At 52.5% G+C, this 25,402-nt stretch overlaps 1 protein-coding gene across 2 annotated transcripts; it reads left to right on the forward strand.

The window, feature by feature from the left end:
• The first annotated feature begins 5,757 nt into the window (after nucleotides 1-5,757).
• Nucleotides 5,758-25,313, forward strand: HROB (homologous recombination factor with OB-fold). Of its 2 annotated transcripts, none has more exons than XM_049636227.1 (10): nucleotides 5,758-5,983; nucleotides 7,179-7,229; nucleotides 11,774-12,949; nucleotides 14,371-14,454; nucleotides 15,912-16,052; nucleotides 16,644-16,752; nucleotides 16,940-17,025; nucleotides 17,371-17,496; nucleotides 18,861-18,978; nucleotides 25,231-25,313. In XM_049636227.1, the coding sequence occupies exons 1-10, from the start codon at nucleotides 5,981-5,983 to the stop codon at nucleotides 25,263-25,265; spliced, it is 1,929 nt and encodes a 642-aa protein (XP_049492184.1). In that variant the 5' UTR covers nucleotides 5,758-5,980; the 3' UTR covers nucleotides 25,266-25,313. The 2 variants fall into 2 exon arrangements, with proteins under 2 accessions (XP_049492184.1, XP_049492182.1); XM_049636225.1 differs by lacking the exon at nucleotides 25,231-25,313 and adding an exon at nucleotides 21,057-21,771.
• Nucleotides 25,314-25,402: the final 89 nt, after the last annotated feature.

The following is a 25,402-nucleotide window of genomic DNA, read 5'->3' on the forward strand; positions in this document are numbered from 1 at the left end:
TTTTTAAGTTTTTAAAATTTATTTTGGGAGAGACAGAGTGTGAGCAGTGGAGGGACAGAGAGAGAGGCAGAAAGAGAGAATCCCAAGCAGGCTTCTCACTGTCAGCACAGAGCTGAAATCAAGGGTCCCACGCTTCACCAACAGAGCCACCCAAGCGCCCTTCAATTATTATTTTCTTAGGATAAATTCTTAGAAGTGGAGTTGTTTTGTCAAAGGGTCTACACATTTTTAAGGCTTTGGATAGTATTTTCCGACCCAGTAAGTGACACTACCATGGGACCCGTTGTCCAAGTCAGAAGCCTCAGGTAGGGGGTTCAGTACAAGAGAAGACGACTGACGGCTGAAGGCTGACGTGGGAGTGGCGGTGTATAGGTGATAGGGGGAACAAGCGGGGGGGGGGGGGGGGAGAGGAGAGAAGCTACCAGGCATTGAAGACTGTCAGGTACTGGGGATACTGGGGAGACACCATGTAGGACTTCCTTGGAAACCAGAGGAATACTCTTGCCCCCCCTTCCCCCCACCAGCCACAGGTGCTCGAGGCAGCACACTTCGGGAACTCCTTCCCTGCCACCCCCTGTTCCTCTTGAAGCTCCTCCAAGCAAGCTGGATGCCAGCTCTCCAAGATCCAGCCAGCTGCAGCCTGCCCAGAGTCCTGCCCACCCCCACAGCTCTGAGTGGGTCAGTCTGGCTTCCAAAGGCGGACCCTGGCACCCCACCAGGGGTCCAGCCTCCTTTCCCCTCCCCCTCCCCCAACCTTGGAGGAAGACCAACTGGGAGAGGCTAGAGCAGGTGGGTGTCGGATTGGGGGTGTAGATCTTGAGATGACTCATAAGGCCACCCGCCACCCGACGGGAGAAAGGGGCTGGGGGATGAATGGATTGCAAACCAGAGGGAGGGGCTGAGGAGATGAGCTTTGGTGACTTGATTCGCCCGCGTCAGTTTCTTCAACATCTGCAGTGCGTGGGGTTGAGCGATCCCACTGGGGGGTTGTAGGGGGTAGGGCTGGGAGGCTGGCTGACGTTTGCTTCCCGCCTGCTGGGTCGGCCGAGCAGTTCATGAATGACTCACCTCATTGTCAGGCTGATTCACTGCTCTCCTGGGGACTTGGAGGGCGGGGGGGAGGCTGCAGCAGCCCCCTCTGTACGACTCAGACTGTCGCACACACACGCACACGGGCGCGCACACGGGCGCACACGCGCGCGCGCGCGGGGGCGGGGCTCCAGCGGGTCCACTTACCTGCTGGGGTCAGTGCCCCATAGATGGGTTTCTGGGATAAGACGGAGGGGGTTGCACACCACTTGGTCTGTGGAGAACAAGTCTTGAGGTTTCTGTCTAGTCTACCCATGGCTATTTACATTCAAATTAATTAAAATTAAATACAAAAAACTTCAGTTCCTCAGTTTCACTAGCCACATTCCAAGTGCTCAAAGCCTCAGGTTACTAGTGGCTACTCCATCGCACAGAGTGGATAGAAAACACCTCCATCAACACAGAATGGTCTATCAGTAGCGCTGGTCTGCACAACCTTCACGCACACAAAGCCACACAAACAGATCAGCCCTCCCCCAGCCCAGACGCTCAGCACCCCCACCCACTATGCAGCACGCAACAGTCATTTCATTCCATACACACGCTCACACAGCACCCAACTGCCAACGTGGCCACGCGAGACTCACAATGTCCATACCAAGGAAAATCTAAACACAAACACACAAACGCACACATCAGCACACCGATTCACATACAACTGTTGGCACAATAAAAATACAAGTTAGGGGAAAATGCATTTGCAAACATGCTGAAATAGATACAAACTCAAACCATGTGGTTCTCATAACAAATCTCAGCACATGTTTGCCAACTCAAGTAGGGGGGAAGGGAACCCACATTGTTGAGTCCCTGCCAACGTGCCAGGCATGGAGTTAGCCATTTCAATGCGTTAATTCAGTTAATCTCACAGCAACTTTGCAAGGAAGGTATATTGTCCCATTTCTATAGATGAGGCAGCTAAGTTTCAGAGAAGAAAAGTAACTTAACGCAAACCGTCACACAGCCAGTTAGCAACAGGGTCAAATACAAACCAAGATTTGTTTAACTTCTTGGTCAATGCAGCATGCTGTCTCCAAACACACATGCACTGGCATTGGTGCACGTGCACACACACACACACGCACACACACACACACACACACGCACACTCAAGGTGCGTCCTCCTTTGTACCTAAGAAGGTGAGTCTCCTCATCCAGCAACTGCAGGATTTGGGGAAGTAAGCAGATTCATTTATACTCCCTCTTGACAAATGGCATTAAGTCATTCAACAAACGCTTGCTAAGTGTCTTCGGTGTTCAAGTCCTATTCCAAGTACCAGTTCACAAAAGGAACGCCACAGTTGTCACCCTGAAGGAGTTTGAAATCCAGCAGAGAGGTGTGAGGGAAGCCTAAAGACAATACAAGGTATATAAGAGACCCAAGTCATAATGGAAGTAGGCCAAAATTGCAGGGGACCAAAGAGAAGGTAAGCTCTCTTACCTTCTGGGTAAGATCTCCTGGGGCAGTAAGGAAGGCTTCTTAGAGGAGGCAGCCTGTGAGCCAGGGCATGAAGAACGAGTGGGGTGGAGAAGGATTGGTATTGATTAGGAGATTGGTTGAGAGATGAGCTAGGGCAGGGAGGCACACACCAGGCCATTGCAGGCCCTGGGGGTTTTATATGTCATCCCTCAGCAACTGAGAGGACTGAAATTTTTTTATGATGGAAAATAGTATCCCGTTGGCATGTTAGAAAGAATGGACAGAGGGAAGAGAGCTTGGACTAGGGAGACCATGCAGGAAGCTACCACCATAGCTCAGGTGGGAGTTTGTAAGGCCTGATGTACATACAGTTGGAAGGCATCTGGACAAGGTGAGGGATAGATGGGGATGGGGGAGTTGGGGTGTATCCTAGTCCCAAGAAAGAGCAAGGCAACAGGTTTCTGACCCCTGAAAATGTGATCAAAGCCATGGCTTCTCGCTCAGAACAGGGCATATAGGCATAGGTGCACAGTTTTTGTGCATAATTAAAATTATAGGGGGCTTATATTCCCTGAAGCCCCAGGTTAAGAACCCCGTTCCTTGGAATTCTAACAGGCAGAACAACATAGTGGTTAAACCTGTGTGGAATCAGACTGCCTGCCTCCTCATCTCAGCTCCACCGCCTATTAACTATAGGAGCTTGGGCAAGACATTGACCTTTTCCTCCTCTGTAAGGCAGAAGTAGTCCTAGCACCTATGTCGAGGCTTGTTACGATGATCAAGTGAGCCAATACATGGAAAGTTCCAGAACAGTGCTCAGGAATTACCGGCTGTTATAACGGGTTACATCAGAGTGCTATTAAGACCCTCTCACTACACTCCTTTTTGTACCCCACTTCATAGCTGGGGGGCTGGTGTCTTCTCGTGTGGCCCTCTAGCCCAAGTCCGGGCATCCCACTTTGCCCTTTCCCGGAACCCACCCCTTCCTTTTTGGCCTGAGTCTCCATTATCCTCAAGGCTGGTTCTTAGAGTGAACACTAACCTCTCTTCTAGGAGGAGGGAGAAAAGGATCGAGGTCCCATCACCATGGAGACCCAATCCTTGCTTTTCCCTTAAGATGACATTTGATTTGGGGGGAGACCCTTCAGTACGGGGGTCCTTCCCAACTGTAAAATCGCAGACCACCTCCTCACTGTGTCCTGCCATCTCCTCTCTAAAATGTCGCAGGTCCACATTTTCCCTTTGCTCCAACCACCTATCCCCAACTCCATCCAGGTTCTAACAAGAGGTGGGGCAGTAGATGGCCAAGTTCATTTAACTTAGAAAAGTGATGGAGGAGAAAATAGGATTTCCCATCAGAAGATCCACCACTAAGTGACTGTGTGACCCTCAGGGGGTCTCTTATCCCCTGGACCTCAGTTTCCTAACCTGTAAAATAATACTGGCCCCTCACTCTTCACGGGATCTTTGTGGAGACAAAATGAGCTCGTGATTAACACTGGAAGGCTCAGACTCCAGTGTGGATAGGAGTTGCTGTTAGTCCTCTTGGCCTTTTGGGGTCTGTGATCCCCCTTCAGCTGGAGCTGACAGAGCCCGGATGCCTGAGGCCCTGAGACTGGGTCTCCAGGATCATCCATAGCTGAGCAGGAAGAGCTGTGCCCAGGATTCCAGTAAGGAGAGGAGGTCCCAGGTCAGACGAAGCACAGAGGCTATGAAGGAATTCCCAGCTTGGATGAGAGGAGTCCAGCTTTTCACTTCCCATTGCCATTTTGGCTTCCATTCTGACATGTGATGGGTAAACTGGTCCACATGAAGCTAGGACGGCTGTCCAGAGGTGAGGCCAGTCCAGGCCACCCTAGAGAAGATCCAAGGCTGGCTCAGATCAGATCACATCATTAAGAACTTGAATCAGCTACCTTCCTCCTGCCTTTTGAGTCCTCAAAACTATGCAGCTCTAGGGGCACCTGGGTAGCACTGTTGGTTAAGCCTCAGACTCTTTTTTTTTTTTTAATTTTTTTTTAAACGTTTATTTATTTTTGAGACAGAGAGAAGCAGAGCATGAACAGGGGAGGGGCAGAGAGAGAGGGAGACACAGAATCTGAAACAGGCTCCAGGCTTCGAGCTGTCAGCACAGAGCCCCATGCGGGGCTCAAACTCACGGACCGTGAGATCATGACCTGAGCCGAAGTCGGACGCTTAACTGACCGAGCCACCCAGGCGCCCCTTGCCTCAGACTCTTGATCTCAGCTCAGGTCTTGATCTCAGGGTCATGAGTTCGGGCCCCATGTTGGGCTCCAAGCTGGGTGGGAAGCCTACTTATAAATAAATAAATAAATAAATAAATAAATAAATAAATAAATGACTATGCGGCTCTCATGTCACTCCCTATAGTGACAAGCAAGAAGGAAAACAGGAGGACTGAGGACTGGCTCAGTGATAAGAGCTAACTAGCTATGCCAGCTCACTGGGACCCTGTGCATCTCTCTGCACAACTATCCTAAACTATTTTTTGACCTATGTCTCCTTGACTTGTGAACTTGAGGGACAAGGACTCTTCTTAACGTCTCTATCCCCAGTGTTAAGCATTGTGCCAGATACACGGTATTCATTGTGTCATTCATTCAATAATTCTATTGAGCGTTGTGCTAAGTGCTGGAGATACAAAGTTGAACAAGCCAAAGTCCCTGCCCCCATGGAACTCATATTTTTTGCTTGTTTGTTGTTTGTTTGATTGGTTTGTTTTGGTTTTGGTGCTGAAACCCGGGAGCTCATATTTGAGTGAGGAAGACACACAATAAAGATGTAAACCATGGGCGGAGGGATGTTACCTGAGAGACCAGTGACAGGGAAGATCTGAGATCTAAGCTGAAATATGAAGGATAAAAAGAGCAAGACCAAGAACATCTTTGCTTAATACCTACGTGTTGCAAGGATGGATGGACAGATGAATGGACAGACAGACCAATGGGGCGGATTCTGATGTGAATGAGACTCACGCTCTAGTGCCAGGTCCCTGGTGTGCTTAACTCTAGAGAGGAGGGTGTGGGCGGCACTGGGGACCCAGGATTCCCAGCCTGCTCTCCCAGAACTCCTGTTGAAGCCGCCGACCTGACCCGAGGGGCCGCTGGGGGGCGACCGAGAGCCCATTCATTTCCCTTTAAGGCCGAGGCGGAAGACTGACGGAGGAAGGGCCTTTGTGTCGGCGGGATAGAAATAGGCCAGCCCCTTTAAGAGGGCGGAGACTCAGGAGTCGCGGCCACTTCGAAAGTGGCCTCGGGCGCTGGTGCTCGGCTTCCCGGGTTTGTCGGCCCCCGCCAGGGTCGCTGAGTAGCCTTTCTCCGACCACGCCTCAGAGACCGTGCGGCCCGGACTCCGACGCTCCCACCGCAACCAAGACCGAGGCCCCGGCGACCCCTCGAGTCGGGGGCTTCCCGGCCACCCCCCCCTCGCCGGAGCCCGCCGGCCGTCGCCATGGTAATGCCGCGCCCGAGGCCGCAGAACTGCCTTCCGGCTTCCAGCCCTTCTCTCGTGCTAGCTGCAAGGCCGGCTAGGGTTTGGGTCAGAGCTTGGTGGCTTCGGGAGACCTAGGTTCTAGTCAGTGCTTGCCCGGAGACCCTTGGGAAGGTCCTCGCCACACACCTCCCTCCCTCTGGGCCTCAGTTTCCCTCCTGTTGCCTTCCATCTCTTCTTGGAGAACTCCTGGTCATCCTCCCCGGTGGGCTCAAACGTCACGCCTCCGGAGCCCCCACCCCCTCCACCTAACCCGGACACTCTGATCCTTGGACGCTTGGGGGTGGGGGTGCCTAACTGTAGCTCTTGCTCTTTTGGCAACCGGGGTTTAGGCACAGCCCGCGGCTCTTGAGTTTGACGCCAGTCTAAGAGCTGGCCACAGTAGCCCTGCTGCCTAGAAAGAAGGAACCGTGGACTGGAACATCCTACCCTCCTGGGACGCTGGCTTTGGGGCATGGGATTAGATAGAAGGAAACCACTGGTTTGGCTTTCAGAAACAAGGCCACTAGCACTGCTGGGCATGCTTGGATTTATGGTGGCCTCTCTCTTGTTTGACATGGGTTCCCCAGGCCGGGTCTTTGGGATGTTGCAAAATCCTTAGGCCCATGTGCACGGCGCGGAGTCCAAAGAATGACCCAGGTTCCCTCTGGCAGCCTTCCTCTTGCCTCCTCCCCCCTCTCCCAGGGCTAATGCAGCTGGATCTGGGTGGATTATTTTATTTTTTATTTTTTTTTTTATTTATTTTTGGGACAGAGAGAGACAGAGCATGAACGGGGGAGGGGCAGAGAGAGAGGGAGACACAGAATCGGAAACAGGCTCCAGGCTCCGAGCCATCAGCCCAGAGCCCGACGCGGGGCTCGAACTCACGGACCGCGAGATCGTGACCTGGCTGAAGTCGGACGCTCAACCGACTGCGCCACCCAGGCGCCCCTGGGTGGATTATTTTACAAGAAGGGATTCTAAATCATCCAAGCCTTTAAGTAAATCCCATCTCTCCCCTCCTCATCCCTTATTCCTCCCTCAGCACTAGCAAAAAAATAAAAATAAAAAACAGTACACCTGGTGGTCGTGTTAGAATTGGAAAGAAGCGTAGTGAGGACAGAATGTACTTGCAAGCAGAATTTCTCCTCCAACCTCAATTGCTTTGTTTTCCTCTCAGGCATGCAGTTTGCAGAAGCTGTTTACTGTGGAAGAGGAGTTTGAAGATGAGGTAAGGAAGTGTTGGTGATCAGAGATAGCAGAGGAGGTCTTGAGTTGTAAACACCCAGACTCAGAACATTTCGAAGCAGCCTGCCCCAGCCTCCTTTCTTTTGACATGTATAGCTTTTTTGTCTGTGAGAGGCTGAGAAAACATGAGACATGTAAACAGCCTACTTAACCGTTTTAGAAACACAAAGCCAGAGACGTGAGGTGCCTAAATGGTAAGGGCCCTGGTCTGGAAGCGATATTATGTGGATGATGCGATTCACCTTTACGATGACATACTTGAGGTGGGAAAGAAAGTTTATGGAGAGCCAGAGACAACACAGTGACTGGATGACGGGAGGCCTGAGGTCAGTCGCCAAGTGGCTATGTGAGCCAGGGAAAATTACTTCATTCTCTGGCCTTCTGTTTTCTACAGTATGAGAGAGATTCTTTTGCTCCAAAGGCTCTTCCCTTCCCTCTTTCTCAGAAGATGAGGGATTAGACTGGATCGGAAGCCAGCACATTAGAATCACCCCTGCTGAGGCCCTAACACATACCAATTAAACCAGGACTTCTAGGGATGGGCCCAGGCAGGGCTATTTCTAATCTGGGGGTATAGTCAGAGATCACTGAACAAGCTAGCCATCCCCACAGCTCTCTTCCTGCTCAGATCCAATGGATATAGTTTCATCTGGGAGGCCCAAAATTGCTACCTGAAATCCTTTTCAGAAAGAGGTAGGATTGAAGTGAGTAAAACCCAAATAGGTAAATTAACCTGCTTAAGAATACAGCACCAACAATCCGGGTGAGGTCCTCGCCTCCTGATTCCAGTCTACATATATGGAAACTATTAAGCTGCATTTATAGAGTAGAATTACTTTACTTTATCGGCGACAAGCCATTCCAGCCTATTTTTTGTCTCCCAGCTCTGTGCTTTAAAAATCATGTTTAGGAATGGGGCGCTCAGTCAGTTAAGCATCTGACTCCAGCTCAGGTCATGATCTTACATGGTTCGTGGGTTCAAGCCCCACATCAGGCTCTGTGCTGACAGCTCAGAGCCTGGAGCCTGCTTCAGATTCTGTGTCTGTCTCTCTCTGCCCCTCCCCTGCTCATGCTCTGCCTCTCTCTCTCAAAAATAAACATTAAAAAAAATTTTTTTAATCATGTTTAGTAAATAACATAAAAATCACATTTAGAATTTGTCCAGATGCCCAGTTTGTACCTAGTATGGTGATGAATGCTGCACCGGGGCCCCACAGTCCTTTTCACAGTTCTTTTGAGGCTTTTGGAACCTGAGGTTTGAAAGGGAAAACAGAACTTCCTCAGATCCCTTAAAAATCAGTCTCCGGGGGCGCCTGGGTGGCTCAGTCGGTTAAGCGTCCGACTTCAGCTCAGGTCATGATCTCACGGTCTGTGAGTTCGAGCCCCGAGTCAGGCTCTGTGCTGACAGCTCAGAGCCTGGAGCCTGTTTCAGATTCTGTGTCTCCCTGTCTCTCTGCCCCTCCCCTGTTCATGCTCTGTCTCTCTCTGTCTCAAAAATAAATAAACGTTAAAAAAAAAAACACATTAAAAAAAAAAATCAGTCTCTGGCTTTGCTCATTCACAGAAGCCCTAAGACATAGTGACAGGGGCACATAGGAGTTCTAATCCTGATTCTGTGAAGGTACTTAACTTCTTTGAGTCTCCATTTCTGAATCCATAAAACAGGAATAATAATATCTATTAGGGCCATTGTGAAAATTCATTGCGAGAATTCTGGTAAAATGTTTACATGGTCCCTGGCACCCGGCATGGTTTCAGATTGTTACATGTTTTTGTTATCACTTGGGGACTTTAATTCGGTTTTTAAAAAAATTCAAAATTGCCAGCTTTGTCGAGGAGATGTGTCCTTGTCCTTGTCTTTCAGCTTTGTAGATGTGTATTTACAGGCTGCAAAAGTGGCTAAGTGCCCCACTTGGTTCTTACCAGGTGATGGTAGGACGGCTGGGCCAGCAATGGGATTAAGGATGAAGGTCTTGGGACACCTGGGTGGCTCAGTCGGTTGAGCGACTGACTTCAGTTCAGGTCTTATGACTCACGGTCCATGAGTTCGAGCCCCGCATCAGGCTCCGTGCTGACAGCTCAGAGCCTGGAGCCTGCTTCTGATTCTGATTCTGTGTCTCCCTCCCTCTCCACCCCTCTCCCACTCATGCTCTGTCTCTCTCTGCCTCAGAAATAAATAAACATTAAAAAAAGTTTTTTTTAAAAAAGAATGAAGGTCTGTGGGGTGCCTGGCCAGCTCAGTGGGTAGAGCACGTGACTCTTGATCTTGGGGTCATGAGTTCAAGTCCTACATTGGGCATAGAGATTACTTTAAAAAAAAAAAAAAAAGAAGAGTGAAGGACTCTGACAGTTCAAGTTTCTGTTCCATGGCCAGTCCGTTTCCCCCTTCCCAAGGCAGATGACATCATGTCTAAGAGTGAGCTCTTTTCTTTTTTTTAATGTTTATTTATTTATTTTGAGAGAGAGGGACAGAGCTTGAGGGTGGGGTGGGACAGAGGGAGAGACACAGAATCCAAAGTGGGCTCCAGGCTCAGAGCTGTCAGCACAGAGCCCGACGTGGGGCTCAAACTCACAGACGCGAGATCATGACCTCAGCCAGAGTCGGAAACTCAGCCGACTGAGCCACCCAGGCACCCCTATGAGTGAGCTTTTTAGGAGAAAAGGGATCTGTCAACCTCTAGGATCATCAGGATTTTATTGCTGCTGTAATTCTAATATTGTTATTATTGCTAAATCCCATGATAGTCCTGCTAGAGTATGCTACACCCCCGATAATACACAAAGCCAGAAAAAACCTTTCTCTGGCCCAGACACTCCAATGCAGCAGCACGGGTTGGGGGTGGAGGGGACCTTCCTGTCAGTTAAATCAGCAGTTCTAACTCAAAAACACCCTCAGAACAGGTCTGTTGCTCTCGAAGGTGTCAATCTCACCTTGCTTCCCAACTGGAATCCATACTTAATTTAACTTGCCTGAAAAGCTATATTTAACTTCTGCCTATTTTGCTGGATCCAAGGCCTCTGGCTTAGTGAAGGCTGTGTGTGTGTGTGTGTGTGTGTGTGTGTGTGTGGGTGGGTGTGTGGGTGGGTGTGTGGTGGAGGAGGGGGGAGGAGTGCGTTGAGAACAGGCAGCATGACCAGCTGGATAGACCCCTGTTGCACAGGCTGGACACCAGAAAGCTTGTTTTCTTGAGATGGGTGTGTGGCCTTGGGTGATTGGATTCCTTTATGCCCTGGTATGTTTGCTTCTCCTGCCACTCCCCTGACTGCCACCGCTTCCCTGTCCCCCGAGAGAAGCTACCTGAAGACTTAGCCTTAAAATGTTTGTTTCTTGGGGCACCTGGGTGGCTCAGTCGGTTAAGCGGCCGACTTCAGCTCAGGTCATGATTTCTCGGTCTGTGAGTTCGAGCCCCGCGTCGGGCTCTGTGCTGACAGCTCAGAGCCTGGAGCCTGTTTCAGATTCTGTGTCTCCCCCTCTTTGACCCTCCCCCATACATGCTCTGTCTGTCTCAAAATAAATAAACGTTAAAAAAAAATTTTTTTTTAAAGAATGTTTCTTTCATTGCTTATTTCCTTTTTTTTTTTTTTTAAAGATTTTATTTTTAACTAATCTCTATACCCAACGTGGGCTCAAACTTACAACCCTGAGATCTAGAGTCCCATGCTCCATCGACTGAGCTAGCCAGGCATCCCACCACCTCCAGGCTTCTACCAGAAACATTCTGGGGCACCTGGCTGGCTCAGTGGGTGGAACATGAGACTTTTTTTTTTTTTTTTAACATTTATTTATTTTTGAAGGAGAGAGAGACAGAGCATGAGCAGGGGAGGGGCAGAGAGAGAGAGGAAGACCTAGAATCTGAAGCAGGCTCCAGGCTCTGAGCTGTCAGCACAGAGCCTGACACGGGGCTCAAACTCACAACCTGTGAGATCATGACCTGGGCTGAAGTCAGATGCTTAACCGACTGAGCCACGAGACGCCCCTGTGGAGCATGGGACTCGATCTCTAGGTTGTAAATTCGAGCCCCACGTTGGATATAGATACTACTTAGAAATAAAATCTTAAAAAAAAAAAAAAAAAAAAGTCTGGAGGTGGGCTCATAGACAAGGTCAAAGATGGTGAGAGACTCCACCATTGCCTTTCATGGCTTGGTTTCTCACTTGCATATATCTGTGCTTATATACACGCCACATACATGAAACAGTAAGAGCAAGAGTGTTCCTTTGGGGCACCTGGGTGGCTCAGTCGGTTGAGTGTCCAGCTCATATTTTTGGCTCAGTTTCACAGTTCATGAGTTCAAGCCCTGTGTTGGGCTCTGTGCTGACAGCACGGAGCCTGCTTGGGATTCTCTTGTCTCCCTCTCTGTCTGCCCCACCCCCCATTTGTATGTGTGGGTGTGTGCGCTCTCTCTCTCTCTCTCTCTCTCTCTCTCTCTCTCTCAAAAATAAATAAATAAACGTTAAAAAAAAGAGAGACAGAGGGTGTTTCTTGATTTCCAGATGCCAAGACCCACTATCTCTGCTTCTTTGTAGGATTTTTTATCTGCTGTGGAGGATGCAGAGAATGAGTTTGCTGGCTCACAGCCTTTGAATGCTGGATGCCTGAGACCTGTCTCTTCTAGGCCACAGGAGACCTTGCCGGCACAGTCTTCTGGGCAGTTGCTGTCATGCCCCACTGCTCCTTCAGAGGCTTTGGGCCCGTCAGCCCTGGGACTCCGCCTTCCTACCTCCAGCATGCCCAGGGCCATCAGGGACCCACCTTCCATAGGAACAGCCCCCCTAAGGCCTGTCTCGACTTCTAGCAACTGGACTGGCCATCAGAGACGAGTGACCCTGCCAGAAGTGCTCAAAGAGCCAGTGAGACCCCAGACATCAGCCTCCCGCCCCCTGCTCACCTTTGAGAGCCAACAGCAGGTGATTAGTGGCTTTGAGGGGCCTGAACAAGATGAATTTGATAAGGTCCTGGCAAGCATGGAGCTGGAGGGGCCTGGCGTGGAGCTGGAACTTGGAATCAGCAGTGAGGCCACGGGAATCCCGCCCACCTGGCAGCAGGAGGACTTAGCTTTGGCTAAAAAGGCTCGCGTAGCTGAGCTGAGCAGGTCTTGCCAAAAGGGGCCCACGCCTGCCTCCCACATAACGAGTGTCATGTCAGCCGACGATGAGCCCCCAGCACCTGGGGTCCACTGTAGGACTGCACAGCCCCACCTGAGACCCGGTGCCGTGAGCAACCTTCCTACCCCAACTGCCTCAACAGTTCCTGCTCAGCAACCCCACTCGGAAGCCTGCCCTCAGGGGCCCGCTCTTCGAGCGGCACAGCCTCTCCAAGCTGCTGGCCGGCCTGTTGAGAGCAGCCCGCAAAGTCCTTTCCCTGGTCAGTCATTCCAGCGTCCAAATGCCTGCTTACGTGGCAAATCTCACCTTCCTGGACCACGAACTCCCAACTCGATCTGTTCTACTCCCTCGAGGACTATCTCTGCGTTATTTCCTCGGAGCCCCTTACAACCCCGAGCTCCAGCGGCTTCCGTCAAGTGTCCTGCCGGCACCCCAAAGAGCCCCTATTCCTCCCTGGTTCCCCAAGCAGTTCTCCAGCCACCCATAGTCACCAACCACCTGGTGCAGCTGGTCACTGCTGCCAACCGGACACCCCAGCGACCCGCCCGCACCAAAACCCGCCGCTTCCCTGGCCCCGCAGGGATCCTGCCCCACCAGGTGAGTGACGGCTTCTCGTTGGCAGAAGGGCTCCAGGACATTGCGGGGACAAGGGGGAGAATCTAGTCCCAGAATATCTTCACTCCTGGGGGAGGGAGGGAAGGAGAAAGTGCAGAGAGAGGGCTGTTTTGTTTTTTTTAAGGTTATATTATTTGAGAGAGAGGGAGACACAGAATCCGAAGCAGGATCCTGGCTCGGATCTGTCAGCACAGAGCCCGACGCGGGCCTCGAATCCACAAACTGCGAGATTATGACCTGATCCGAAGTCGGGTATTTAACCAACTGAGCCACGCAGGCACCCCAGAGAGGGGGGCTTTCCAAGTGGTAGAAGAAGTCAAAAAAAGTGGGAAGAAAGAAATCAAGTGCTTGAAAAACCACAGGCGAGAGAGGTGCTTTGGCTCTGAGAACCTCACAACCTTTATTCTTCTGTTGAGCACCTCCTGTTTGCTAGCACTAAGGCAAGGCAGATTCATTCACGTCTGTTTCCTAAGGACTTGTATGTGTTGGTCAGTTCGCTTGGAACTGGGAATGCAGAGGTTAAAACAGAAGTAGTTCCAGCGCAGTGGAAGAAGCAGACGCGAACGAGCGATTAGGCATAAAATGCATAGTGTGAGTAGAGGTCATTCCCTAGGTGCAGGGGAGACACTGGACTCCTTATGCTTACCGAGTGGGCTTTGGAGGGAGGGCTAGGAGGTTAACAGGTGTGTGTAGGAAGGCTGTGCTCCAGGAGGCATGTCAGCGGTGGCAACACCGGGAAGAGCGCGTGCGAAGGCACCGCGGCGTAAGAGCAAGATGCCATCAGAGGCGCAGAGCACAGCTCGCTGTGGCTGGTGTGCGGGGTCGGCGTGGGGAAGCCGGGCTGTGCTGAGAGTTTGAATTTCAGCGGTGGTGGAGGGACGGTATCCGTCAAACCATCTTGGATCAGATCCCAGATAACGGGATTCTGCGGGTCTGGTCTGGTGGTGATTGGTGTGCTCCTTTTCTCACGTTTTAGGGCGGTTCAGATAATTTCTACCTGTTCCTTGCTCTTCGCTGGCACTTTAAGGGAAATCCAAGGAGGCCATCTACCTTCCTCCTGGGCTAGATCTCTGCAGGGAAGGGTTCGGTCCCTGAGAAGGGATTTGGGGAAAGCTGCCCCTTTGCCTAGCCCAGGCCTCTCTATCCGGGTCATTGCCTCCTTCAGGAAGCCCTGGGTTTTGTTCCTGGGCCAGCTCCAGCTCCCTCACATTCCCAAAACAGTCCCCAAAGCATCTTTTTTTGAGCTGCCAACGAGGCTCCTGAGACTTCGTTAGGAGAGACGTAATATGTGTTAATTGTCCCTGATAGTTTCCTGAACTCATTATGTAACCCAGACAAGAAGCTGCAATTTGTAAATAACAGCTGCTGAGCTCGCTCTCGCCTTCTTCTCTCTCCCCTTGCAGCACAGTGGGAAAAATCTGGAGGAGATCATGGTTTCCACACCCCAGACTCCGACTCATGGTGCCCTGGCTAAATTCCGGGCCGAGGTAACTGGTTCCCTGCAGATGTTCACTTCCTGGGCATCACTTAAGAGTGAGGGACATCCCTGCACGTTTTAGGAGTTGAGAAGCAGAGTCTATGCTGCCAGGCCTCCCCGCGGTGACGCACCAAAGGGCACGTGGCGAAGGCCCTTTGGGGAAGTGGCGATTCTCCTGGCACAAAGTGAAGCCCGTCCTGATGCTGACCGAGGCCAGGGGTCCGGTCTTCCCTACTCCTCTAAGAAAGAAAGGCCCAGTTAATTCCCGTCTTTCCTCAGGGGAGGGGAGCGTAATAGGTATTAGGAAATTGTATCTCAGGAACCCCTCCTCTCAGGTTTCTGAGAATTGAGTGGGGAACGATCTGCCTTCATCTTGCTTCCAGTGGATTCCTTTTTGGTGGGGGAGACCCATCCTTCCTCCTCACTGGGATTCTCGTTGACCTACTCTGCCCTCACACCCACTTTTGCTTTTAATTCTCTAGCAGTTTTTCTCTTTGCTGTAGTTCCACAGATCTATCAGTCCGCTTCAGGTCCAAAGCAGCAAATACTCCTCTGGGTTCAAAGCATTTTTTTTTTTCTTTTTAACGTTTATTTTTCAGAGAGGACACAGAGTGCGGGCAGGGGAGGGTAAAGAGAGAGGGAGACACAGAATCTGAAGCAGGCTCCAGGCTCTGAGCTGTCAGCGCAGAGCCCAACCCGGGGCTCGAACCCATGAACCACGAGATCATGACCTGAGCCGAAGCCAGACGCTTAAGCGACTGAGCCACCCAGGCGTTTTTTTAATATGAGCATTTTTTAATATAAGAAGGTTAATAGTTAAGCCAGAGGCATCCCAAATAAAATATGACTGTTTCGAAATGACTTAAGGCACTGTGAAAGCCTATCAATGTAAGTGGGGGCTCCCCGGCCCTAAGACTTTTCAAGGCTGTTACACAAGAGACAAGCATGGATAGACCGTCTTTTGCTTCGGGACAACTAAAGTCAGGAACTGATTTAAAATTTAAAAAAAATTTTTGAGAGAGAGGGTGCAAGTGAGTGAGGGACAAAGAGAGAGAGAGAGAGGATCCCAGGAGGGGCAGAGGGAGAGAGAGAAAGAGGGGTGAGAGAGAGAGTGGGGCTCACCCGAAGCGGGGCTTGTGCTCACCCAATGTGGGACTCGAACTCATGAACCGTGAGATCACGAGCTGAGTCGAAGTCAGATGCTTAACGACTGAGCCACCCAGGTGCCCTAAGATGAAATAAAATAAACAAGGAGCACCTTTGCTATTGCTGTTAAATGAAAGATGTGCTGTGCAACCAGATCTCACGTACCATTCTGAGACCTAGGGGATAAACGAAAGCAGAGACTGTGGCTACCGTGTTGCAGGGAATGTGCCCTTCCCTCCCACCCCTCCATCCTGTCTCGGTCAAGGTCTGTAGCAAGGTGGGTCCATTAACACAGGCTCCCCCTCTGCTCTGTGGTGCCAGATTGTTACTAGTTCCCAGGCGTCGGTGGAGGAGGATTTTGGGCGAGGGCCCTGGCTGGCCATGAAATCTGCTCTGGGCCTGGAGGAGAGAGACCCCACCTGCTTTCTCTGTACCTATAGCATCGTCATGGTGCTGCGGAAGGTAAGGGTCCTGGGTGCTGAGATGTGCAAGAAAGACCGTTTTTACCCTTCCTACCAACCTGCTGTCCTACTCCACCTTAGGAAAGGGGCTGTCCGTTTGCTCCCTCTTACCCCAGGCCTGTCTCTGAGCAGCAGCACGGGGTCCCTTTTGGTTGTATCATCTTCCGCTCACCTAGCATTTCACTAGCATCGACAGTATCAGGCACAGGTGGAAGCAGAAAGTGGGTTATGGCTATGTCTCTGCACATCCAGGCCCTGGATGAGGCGGGGGTAAGCACACGGTTACCCTTCGAGCTCCCTAGAGGTCAAGGGTCATATGCAGACACATTCTCGTGGCCTGCTGTGATGTAGCTCTCTATAAATACATATATGCTGGAGAAAGGAAGCAGGGGGCAGAAAGGACCTGCCAGCTTCGGGTCTGCTAGAGAGAGACAGGATGGGTCCTTCAGACGGCCCTTTTGCCCCCCACAAAAAGAGCATCACCACACCTGTACTCTCTTCCCCTCCTCCTCCCCTCCGGTTGCCCTGGTGCACTTGGGAACCTTACAGGTGGGATGTGGCTTGCTCAGCAAATGCCTCTCCTTGTAACCAGGCAGCCCTGAGGCAGCTTCCCAGGAACAAGGTCCCCAACATGGCAGTGATGATCAAGTCCCTGAGTCGGAGCACGATGGACGCCAGTGTGGTTTTCAAGGACCCCACGGGTGAGAAGTTAGGTCCTGGGGGTGTCTGATGAGTGGCCTTCGTGGAGTTCAGGAGATGAGGAGGAGTCACCCTCTTCATTTGCAGATGGGAAAATTGAGGCAGTGAGCAGCCCACTTCCCAGCCAGGGCCCAAACCAGTCACTGCGCTGTCCTTGACCCAGACTGATGGGCCGCGCGGTATTTGCAGGAGAGATGCAGGGCACGTTGCACAGGTTGCTGCTCGAGGCCCGGCAGAGTGAGCTGAAGCCTGGCTCAGTGCTGCTGCTGAAGCAGGTATGGGGGGCTCCAAATGGGGACCTTCTCTCCAACCCTCCCAACCCTGGAGAAGGCCCCTGAGTTGTCCGTCTGGCTCCCTTCCCTCCCCGGTCCCCAGGCCAGGAATGGTTGGGCTGGTGCTAGACCCCGCCTCCTATTCTGTGGGGTGGATGGGGATGGGGTGGGGGGTTGTGTTGTGTGGGGAGGAGGGTGTGGTATGTGCTTCTACAGGGCGGGGGCAGGAGCGGTTTGGGTGAGCCTGGTGCAGAAGCCAGAGAGGGAGAGGCAGGCGGGGACCAGGTGGCATGGGACAGCATCTTAGCGCCCCGTCAGGGCACTGACCTTCCCCTTCCTCGACCCCAGGTTGGAGTGTTTTCTCCTTCGCTCCGAAATCACTACCTCAACGTGACGCCCAACAACCTGGTCCATATTTACGGCCCAGATTCTGGGGATGGGAACTTCCTCAAGCCATCTCCGCCCTTCCCTAAGGTAAGAGGAGCGTGATGGAACGGGGCCCGGGAGATCCGCTTTCTGCCTGTATATTCTGGTGTCTTCCCCTCCTTCACCCTGGGAAGCAGAGGTGTGAAGGGGGCAGTTGCCCTGAGGTGAAGAGATGCCTCTGGGGACAGGGTCATCTCCTTCTGTTCCTGGTCCAGCCGCCTGCCAGATGGCACAGTAACAGGACCTAGAGCAGCTGGCTTCTTGGGGATCGTGATCTGATGGCAGGCTTGAGCACTGGAGAGGATAGGAGTCACTTGAGAACTAAGCAAGTTGTGCGTCCCCCAGAGGGTGTGGCCCTCAGTAAGTGATGGAGGCTCAGATCTGCTGCAGGTGGCAGAGAACAGTGAGCTACATACAGACTGTCGGGTGAGCCGGCACTTAGTCTGCATCTTCCCTCCTGGCCCCCACCTACGCTCGGTGAGGCGGCACCCACACAGAAGCCAGGTGGGGACACCCCCCTTGGGAACTAAAGGAGCCCGGGGTTCCAGGCAGCTCCACTCCAGGCTAAGAGTGCAGAGCCTGGCCTTGACTTGGCACACAGTGTCCCCTCTGTGGCCACTTCCACACTTCCCGGGATCCTGGGTTGTTATCATGGCCCAGCCTGGAGGTCAGGAGACCTGGGTCATGTCCCCACTCTGCTGGTAATTTGTAACGTGACCTTGGGCAAATCCCGTCCCTGCCCCTGCTGTTGCTTCATCTCTGAAATGAACGGGTTAGACCTGATGACTTCTGTTCACGCTCCACCCTTGGCTCTAATGGCCTACTTCCATTTCTCTTATCTTTCCCCTTAACCTTCCACATTTTCTCAAAATCACCCTGCTTCCAAAAGATCATCTTTCTTTTTCTTTTAAGTTTCAAGATATCCATACCCCTTGACAAAAATCGAAATGGTACAGAGAATAAAGCAAAGCTTGTAACTTACTCTTCTCCGCTGCCATCCCCTAGGGCTAACCATAGTTAACAGTTTAATTACTAATTTCCACTACCTGCTCATATATCAGCTAGTGTGGGGATTATTAAAAGCTTTTTAATCCCAGGCTAACTCCTCAGCATATTTTTGAATGGCTTCTTCACTCTCTGCTCCAACTATATATAGATTTCCTAAAGCACCAGATGCCAACAAAATTAGGAAAGAAGAGTGCCCAAAAATCGTTTTGTTTTTTTAATTACCTGCTGTTTTGGGTGTTGGGTATTTTTATCTCCCTCCCCTGGGTGACTGGCCCCTGCCACACTCCTCTGTATTGTCTTTCCTGAACCCCCACCTATTCCATTGAGGTCGTCTGGGTGGATGTGGAATTGTCCAGAGGGGTATCCAGAACACAGGCTTTGGTAACCAGGCCGTCTGTCCCCAGGACCCAGGGAGCTTCCCTGGCAGCCTCCACCATGAGACTGCGAAGTCTGGAAGAGGCCTCAGAACAGCGCACGATGCAGAAGCAGGGGCATCCCCTGAGGAAGAACTCCCAGAAGCAGGTAAGGCAGTCAGCTCCCCAGGAGCAAAAGAGGTTCTCCTTCTATTTCCTCTTGAATAGCACAGCCAGAAGAACCTGGCTGCATCTTTCTCCTCCTCCTGTGAATCTTTGGGTCTTACACAACCTTACAGAAATCGGATGTGGTGTCTTTTCTGGCCAGGCTGCAAGGCCCCGAACTAACTACCGGTGTGATAGGGGCCACATGAAGCAGATACAGCGTGAGCCACAGGTCTCCCCCATTTCCAGGCCGTGTGCTTTTAGCCACAAGGAGGAGATGAACCGGCACCGTCCTTCTGCCACAGCTTGAGTCTTCTGTGGGCTGATGGCCAGACCCCAGAGGCAGATTTCCGTATCCTGACCAAGCTCAGAGGCCCTGCAGGCCGTGCTGAGGACTCACACGTCCGTGTGGGACCAGGACCCAGACCCGAGAGGCCCAAATACTGGGTTAGGGTACAGCCAGCTTGTTCCTCGGGGGGCAGCATCCCCCAGATGAAGCTAGCACAATCCAAGTCTGCGCCTTAGCTTTTCGATTCCATAAATTCAACCCTGTCTGGCCTCACAGTTCATTATGGGTAAGTGTCTCGCGTTAGGGGCGCCTGACTAGCTCAGTCGGAACAGTGTACGACTCTTGATCTCAGGGTTGTGAGTTCAAGCCCCACACCGGGTGTAGAGGTTACTTAAATAAATAAATAAATCTTTAAGTGTCTCACATGAACCAATTTCGCATTAGACCAACGGATAAACCACAGAGCCCATTTACTTATAGCCTATGAGAAAGTACTCCTTATGCTGGAATCTTCTCTGCAATGTCCTTGTAAGTAAGCTTGCTGACAAGCCAAACCATCCTCAGAAGGTCGCCGGTGGTCAGGGAGTGAGACTGAGGAGACTTGCCTGTACGATATTGTGGCTGGTGTCACGTCTCCGCTGTAGGGACAGACATGCCGAGCGGACAACTACTCATGGTGGCTGGACAGGGCCTGGAGACGCCAATACTCGTTCTTACTCTGATTCCCAGTTTCCTAGGCCCTCACTGATTGCTCATTCCCCTTCATTAAATATAGAGTTTCCCCGAACCGTCCTAATGTAGCTAGTGAGGGGCACCTTTTTTTGTTACAAATTTCAGTCCCACTTCCCCGACTACAGGGCTGGTCACCTTAATCAAATTCTGAATGCCCCCAAACAGGCTTCTATCCTTCCAGCAGCCATGTTTATCACGTGCCCTGAGCCAGACCAGACTCGCCTCTGCAGGGGTAGTTTCCAGCCCGACTTACTCGCGGGCGGCCTGATCCCGTCCGTGGCGCGGGAGTTTTCTAGCTGGAAGCCGTGGCTCTGGCATGGGATGGAGCTTGAGTAGGCTCACCACGGGCAGGCCGTTTGACCGCTTTGAACTCGGTTCTCTCAAATAAAGTGGGGATTCTAACAGGAAGCACCATGAACTGCCCCGTGAAGTATACTGTGAGGACTGGAAGGAAGGGGTGAGTACGGCGGGTGCGGCCCCGCACCCGGTACAGCACACGCTCAGTATGTGTTAGCTGCTGTGTCAGCAGTAACAGTACCAAGCTCCATTTCCAAGTTCTCAGACACGAGCGCCCGTCTGAGAACTACAGTCAGGGCCAGTTACTTTCATTCCAAACGCCCCTGAATGCCCTTTGGGGAAAGGGATGATGTTGTCTCACGCTCTTGAGGTGAGAAACCAGATTAGGGAATGCCGTGATTCTGAACACCTCAAATGGCTTTCCCCGCCTTTTTTCTCCCTCTGGCCAATGAGAGGGTAGCACTAGAGAACGTCTGTCTGCTCAAGCACTCTGGATGGAAAGAGAGGAACCACTGAGGCCCAGGCAAAGCGTCTTTCTTGACAGAACGGCCCAGGCATTTTGTCTGTACCCCTTGTGTGTGTGTGTGTGGGAAGCAGAGGGAAGGTGGGAGTCAGGCCGGCCTCGGGCCCATTAGTGCGGTCACCACTGCCCAACTGTGTGGCCTGGTCCAGGCCTCCCTGAAGGGCAGGAGCTTTGGACCTGAGTCACGTGGAACCCTAACGCTGACACTAAGTCTGCCTACCCTCTCCATCTCCCCCTGCAGATGACCTAGATGGACTCCTGAGTGAGCTCCCTGAGGACTTTTTCTGTGGGACCAGCAGTTGGGACTGCCCCGAGGCAAGGCACCCACCGTGAGCAGGCAGCCTCTCAGCACCCGAGCAAGGCCCCGGTTGTGTCTGATCGGGTCCCCGGGAGAGAGGAGGCCTGGCACGACTGGGGAATAAACACAGCTGAAGACTTTTATGGCCGCCCCCACCCTGGATGCTTTCCCTGGGAACGCCCTTGTCCCTCGGACTCTCCGCTGCTGTCACTCATACCGGAACTTAGCCCAGGGGTGGCCCTTCTGCTCCTCTGTCCTCCAAGCCCTTGGGTGCATCTGTTCCTTCTGCCATCAGGGAAGGTGTGGCACTCTCCTGCCTCACCTTGACTTTGGGGGCCCCTGAGCTCCTTACTCCCTATCCCCTGAACACCTGAGGAGCCACACCACAGCAGTGGCGGCCGTCCCTCCGGTCGGGGAAGGAACACACTCAGACTTCCCTCTGCTTTGTCTCTTGAGGCCTGTGGCTGCCCAGCTCACCCGTGCCCAAGGTTCCCAGGTGTGGGGGGCAGGGGTGTGGCTGTGGTGTCTTGTTCTGAAATAAAGCAGCTGCCTGTTCCGCCCGCCTCCCTCTCCCCTCCACCCTCGCTGCTCCTGGTCCTGTCTGTCCTGCCAGCGGGGCTTTGGCCAGGGCGGAGCCAGGCCGCTCATTTTCCTTCTCTCTCTGTCTCTCTCTGTCTCTTTCTTCATAAACTTTTCTTCTAGACAGTTTGAGATTTACAGAATTATCGCAAAGATAATACAGGGAGTTCCTGTGTATCCCACACCCAGTTTCCCTGTCGGCATCTTACGTTAGCATGGACACTTCTTACAACCAAAGAACCGGTATCCGTACATTATGATTATTAACTGGACTTCGTGCTTGCTTCAGATTTACAGTTTCCCTGCTGTCCTTTTTCTGGTCCAGGACCCCACATTCCATTCAGTTGTCCTGTCTCCTCAGGCTCCTCCTGGCTCTGGCAGACTCTCCTTGTTTTTTATGAGTTTGACAGCTTGGAAGAGTATGGGTCCAGCATATTCCAGGAGGCCCCCTATTGGAATTTGTCTCATTAAAAAAAAAAAAAAAAAAAAAAAGATGAGACTAGGGCTACGTGTCTTGTGGAGGAAGACCACAGAAGTAAGACCACACATCAAGGGTTGATGTTGACCTTGACCACCTGGCTGAAGGAGGCATTTGTCAGGGTTCTCCACTGTAAATTTTCTTCTTCTCTCTTTTCATACTGTCCTCTTTGGCAGAAAGTCACTAGGTGTTGCCCATGCTGAGGAATGAGGAGTCCTGTTCTACCCTCTCTAAGGGCAGAATATCTGTATAGATTATTGGGGATTCTCCCTCATTTCTTACTCAGTCCTACATTTATATCAGTGTGGGCTCATGGGTATTTGTTTTATGTGTCGGGTCATAACCCAACGCTACTTTATCGTGTTGTCCAACAGTTCCTTGTCCTGTAGCTTTGCTGTGCTACCTTTCAGACCAGAGTTGGACAAGGGGCATGTGTACAAGGTGTGATTATACCAAGTTGTCAACCTTGTTTTCCTCTCTGGAATGAAGGGAAGAAAGGAATTGTCCCCCAGCTCATGGTTGAGGGGGTGTGGGTTAAAGACCCTAGTCTGACTGCCAGCCTCCCCTGTGTCGGCCTCAGCCTTCCCTAAGCTGCTGTGCGTCTGAGGCCTCCAGTGGGTCTGGTGCCGCTCTGGGGGAAGGCGCTAATCTCTTTCTTCCCGAAGAAAGGCTGATCCCCTGGCTCCCTGTCTCAGGGCTGAAGTGAGCGAGTGCTTTAAGAACGCCATGTTCAGCTGGCTTCTGGTTGCCGTGGGGCCCTGCTCTGAAAGGCTTTTGTGTTCCAAGCCCAGGAGCAAGAAGGGGCTAATTTGCTAGCAACCTTCCTACCTGAACAGATCCTGCACTTCTCCCTCTTCTAGCCACTGCGAATTCCCCAGCCCTGCTGACGCAGCTCAGATCTGGGACACGGCCCACCTGTGCTGGGGGGTCGTCCGGTACCTAAAACCGCTCCGTGCCCCTTGGCCTGCAATACCACTCCCCACTCAGTCCCCTTGAGCCCCGCTCTCTACCACTCACAGTCCTGACTGGCATCCTGGAATCTTGTGTCCTTCCTTACCCTACAGGCTCAGCTCCCAGAGGGCAGGGTGGGTATCCAGTCACCTGGCACTGTTCCCACCACTCAAACTGGGCTCCCTGGGGGTTTGTGTGGGGGTTGGAGTAAAAGCCTCCATTTTCTGCCCTCAGGAAGCTAAGGCTAAAGACAGGAGACAACACACGGTATCTCTGAGGACTGGGTTGTAGTCAGAGCACCTTCAGGCCTGCGTGACAGACAAGAAGGCTGCGGAGGGGCTGAGGAGGTCAACACAGCCCTTCACCCTACACATCATGACCACTGTGTGCCTCAGAAGGACGGGGACACCCACCCCAGCTTGGCCCCTCTTGGCCCCACCCGGCCCATCGGCTCCCAACCCTGGGAACCCAGCTGTGGGTGCTGAGCTAGGCCGTTGGCGGGGCAATTAAAACACCAAATGGGTTCCAACAGGGTTAATCACAGCCGCATTTATAGAGGCGCCTTTCTCTGAGGATCTCCAAAGACCTCGCTGCGCATGATGTCATTCCTCCTCTGGGATCCCCCACCCTGGAATACCACCAAGAAGCTGGGGCCAGAGTGGGTGAACAGCAGGGTAAGGGCAGTGCCGGAAACAGCCCAGGCTGCTGCCACCCACTTGGGCAGGCAGATGAGTGTTCGGGCTGGCAGAGAACAAGGGCCCTCAGTCAATGCACTACACATAAGGGGCCAGCCTGCTGCCAGCCAAGCGCTTCTAAACACCACATCCAGACCTATTGTGTGCCAGGCCCTTGCTGGGCCGCAGAGACCCAGCTGAATAAATCCTGGCCCTGCCCTGGCCCAGCATGGCTGACTTCTGTCCACGGGACACTGGGCTAGGTCCTTCGCAAAGTCCGTGTGAAGTCCTCCTGGAGCGCAGGGCAGGGGAGTGGCAGGGAAGGGTGAGGAGCCTCAATGAGGATGCTTCGGCCCGAGGAACTGGGCTTCACTTTGGAGAGGGCAGCTGTTGGAAGCCAGCAGACACCGTCAAGCTAGGAAATGAACCATTTTAGATCCCTCCACTTGGGTGGCAGAGCAGAGGGATTGTGGCCAGAGAAAGGGACAGCAGGAGGCTGGGCCCGTCTGAGTTAAGGGCACTGAGATGGTGACTGACAGTGCGAGGAGCAGCGCTGGGACTTTGTGTGAGGGATCAGGGGGAGGAAGTAGTCGGAGGTAAGGGAGCAGGGGCTGCTGCGGTGCCAGGGAGGGGAGGAGGTGCTGCGGGCCGAGGAGCCAGGAGAGCCCGCAGCGCTGGGGCAGATGGACCGGGGCGCCGTGGGGCTTGGCTGGCCCTGAGGGGCCGAGGGGCCTCCTGCCAGCACACTGGGAGAGGTCGGGGATTGGGACAGCCGAGGCTGGGGCATCCCTTGTACCCTCCCCTTCCCCCCCGGCTTGGCCGCAGCACCAGCCAGTGCTATTTCACGGCCTCGTTCCTCCCCCTAGAGGCTCCCGGAAGGACAGCTGCTTTCTCTTGGTGAATGAGTTTGTGGTTTGTAGGTGTCTTTGGTCCTAGTGCCCAGTTGCCAGGTGGACCCCTTGCCTGGCAGGCAGGTGAGCCCTTTCAGGTGCCGGGGGATGGGGGGGGGCGGGGACACAAAATTCATTGCAGGCAGTTTCTAGAGATCATGCTGGCCTGCTGGGAAGGTGGGGAGAGGCTCTCACCACTGTCCGCCCTCATGTGGCCACAGCAGCTGGAGCCAAAGTGCACCATCTATGCAGTCTGGCCACCTGGGGTCCTAGTCCTGGCTCCGCTCCAAGCGGTGACCTTGGAGCCAGTAATTTCCCCTTGTTAATTTCCCCTTAAATTCCTCATCGTTAAAACCGACATAAAACCACCCACCTCAGAGGTGCTCAAGTGTGATCAGTGGCTTGATTGTATAATTTATCGTCAAAACCAAGCTTTTTACCTCCGTGAGCCAGGAAGTATGGCCCTTGGAGTGAAGATGGGTGTAAAAGTTGGGGTGCCTGGGTGGCTCAGTTGGCTAAACATCCATCTCTTAATTTCGGTTCAGGTCATGACTTCATGGTTCGTGGGTTTGAGCTCTGAATCAGGCTCTGCGCTGACAGCGAGGCACCTGCTTGAGATTCTCTCACCGCCCCCCCCCCCCCGCCCTCTGCTCCTCCCTGCTTGCACATTCTCTCTCAAAATAAATAAATAAACATCAAAATAAAAGAAGATGAATG

Source organism: Panthera uncia, chromosome E1 (assembly GCF_023721935.1).
Source record: "Panthera uncia isolate 11264 chromosome E1, Puncia_PCG_1.0, whole genome shotgun sequence".
Taxonomy (NCBI): domain Eukaryota; kingdom Metazoa; phylum Chordata; class Mammalia; order Carnivora; family Felidae; genus Panthera; species Panthera uncia.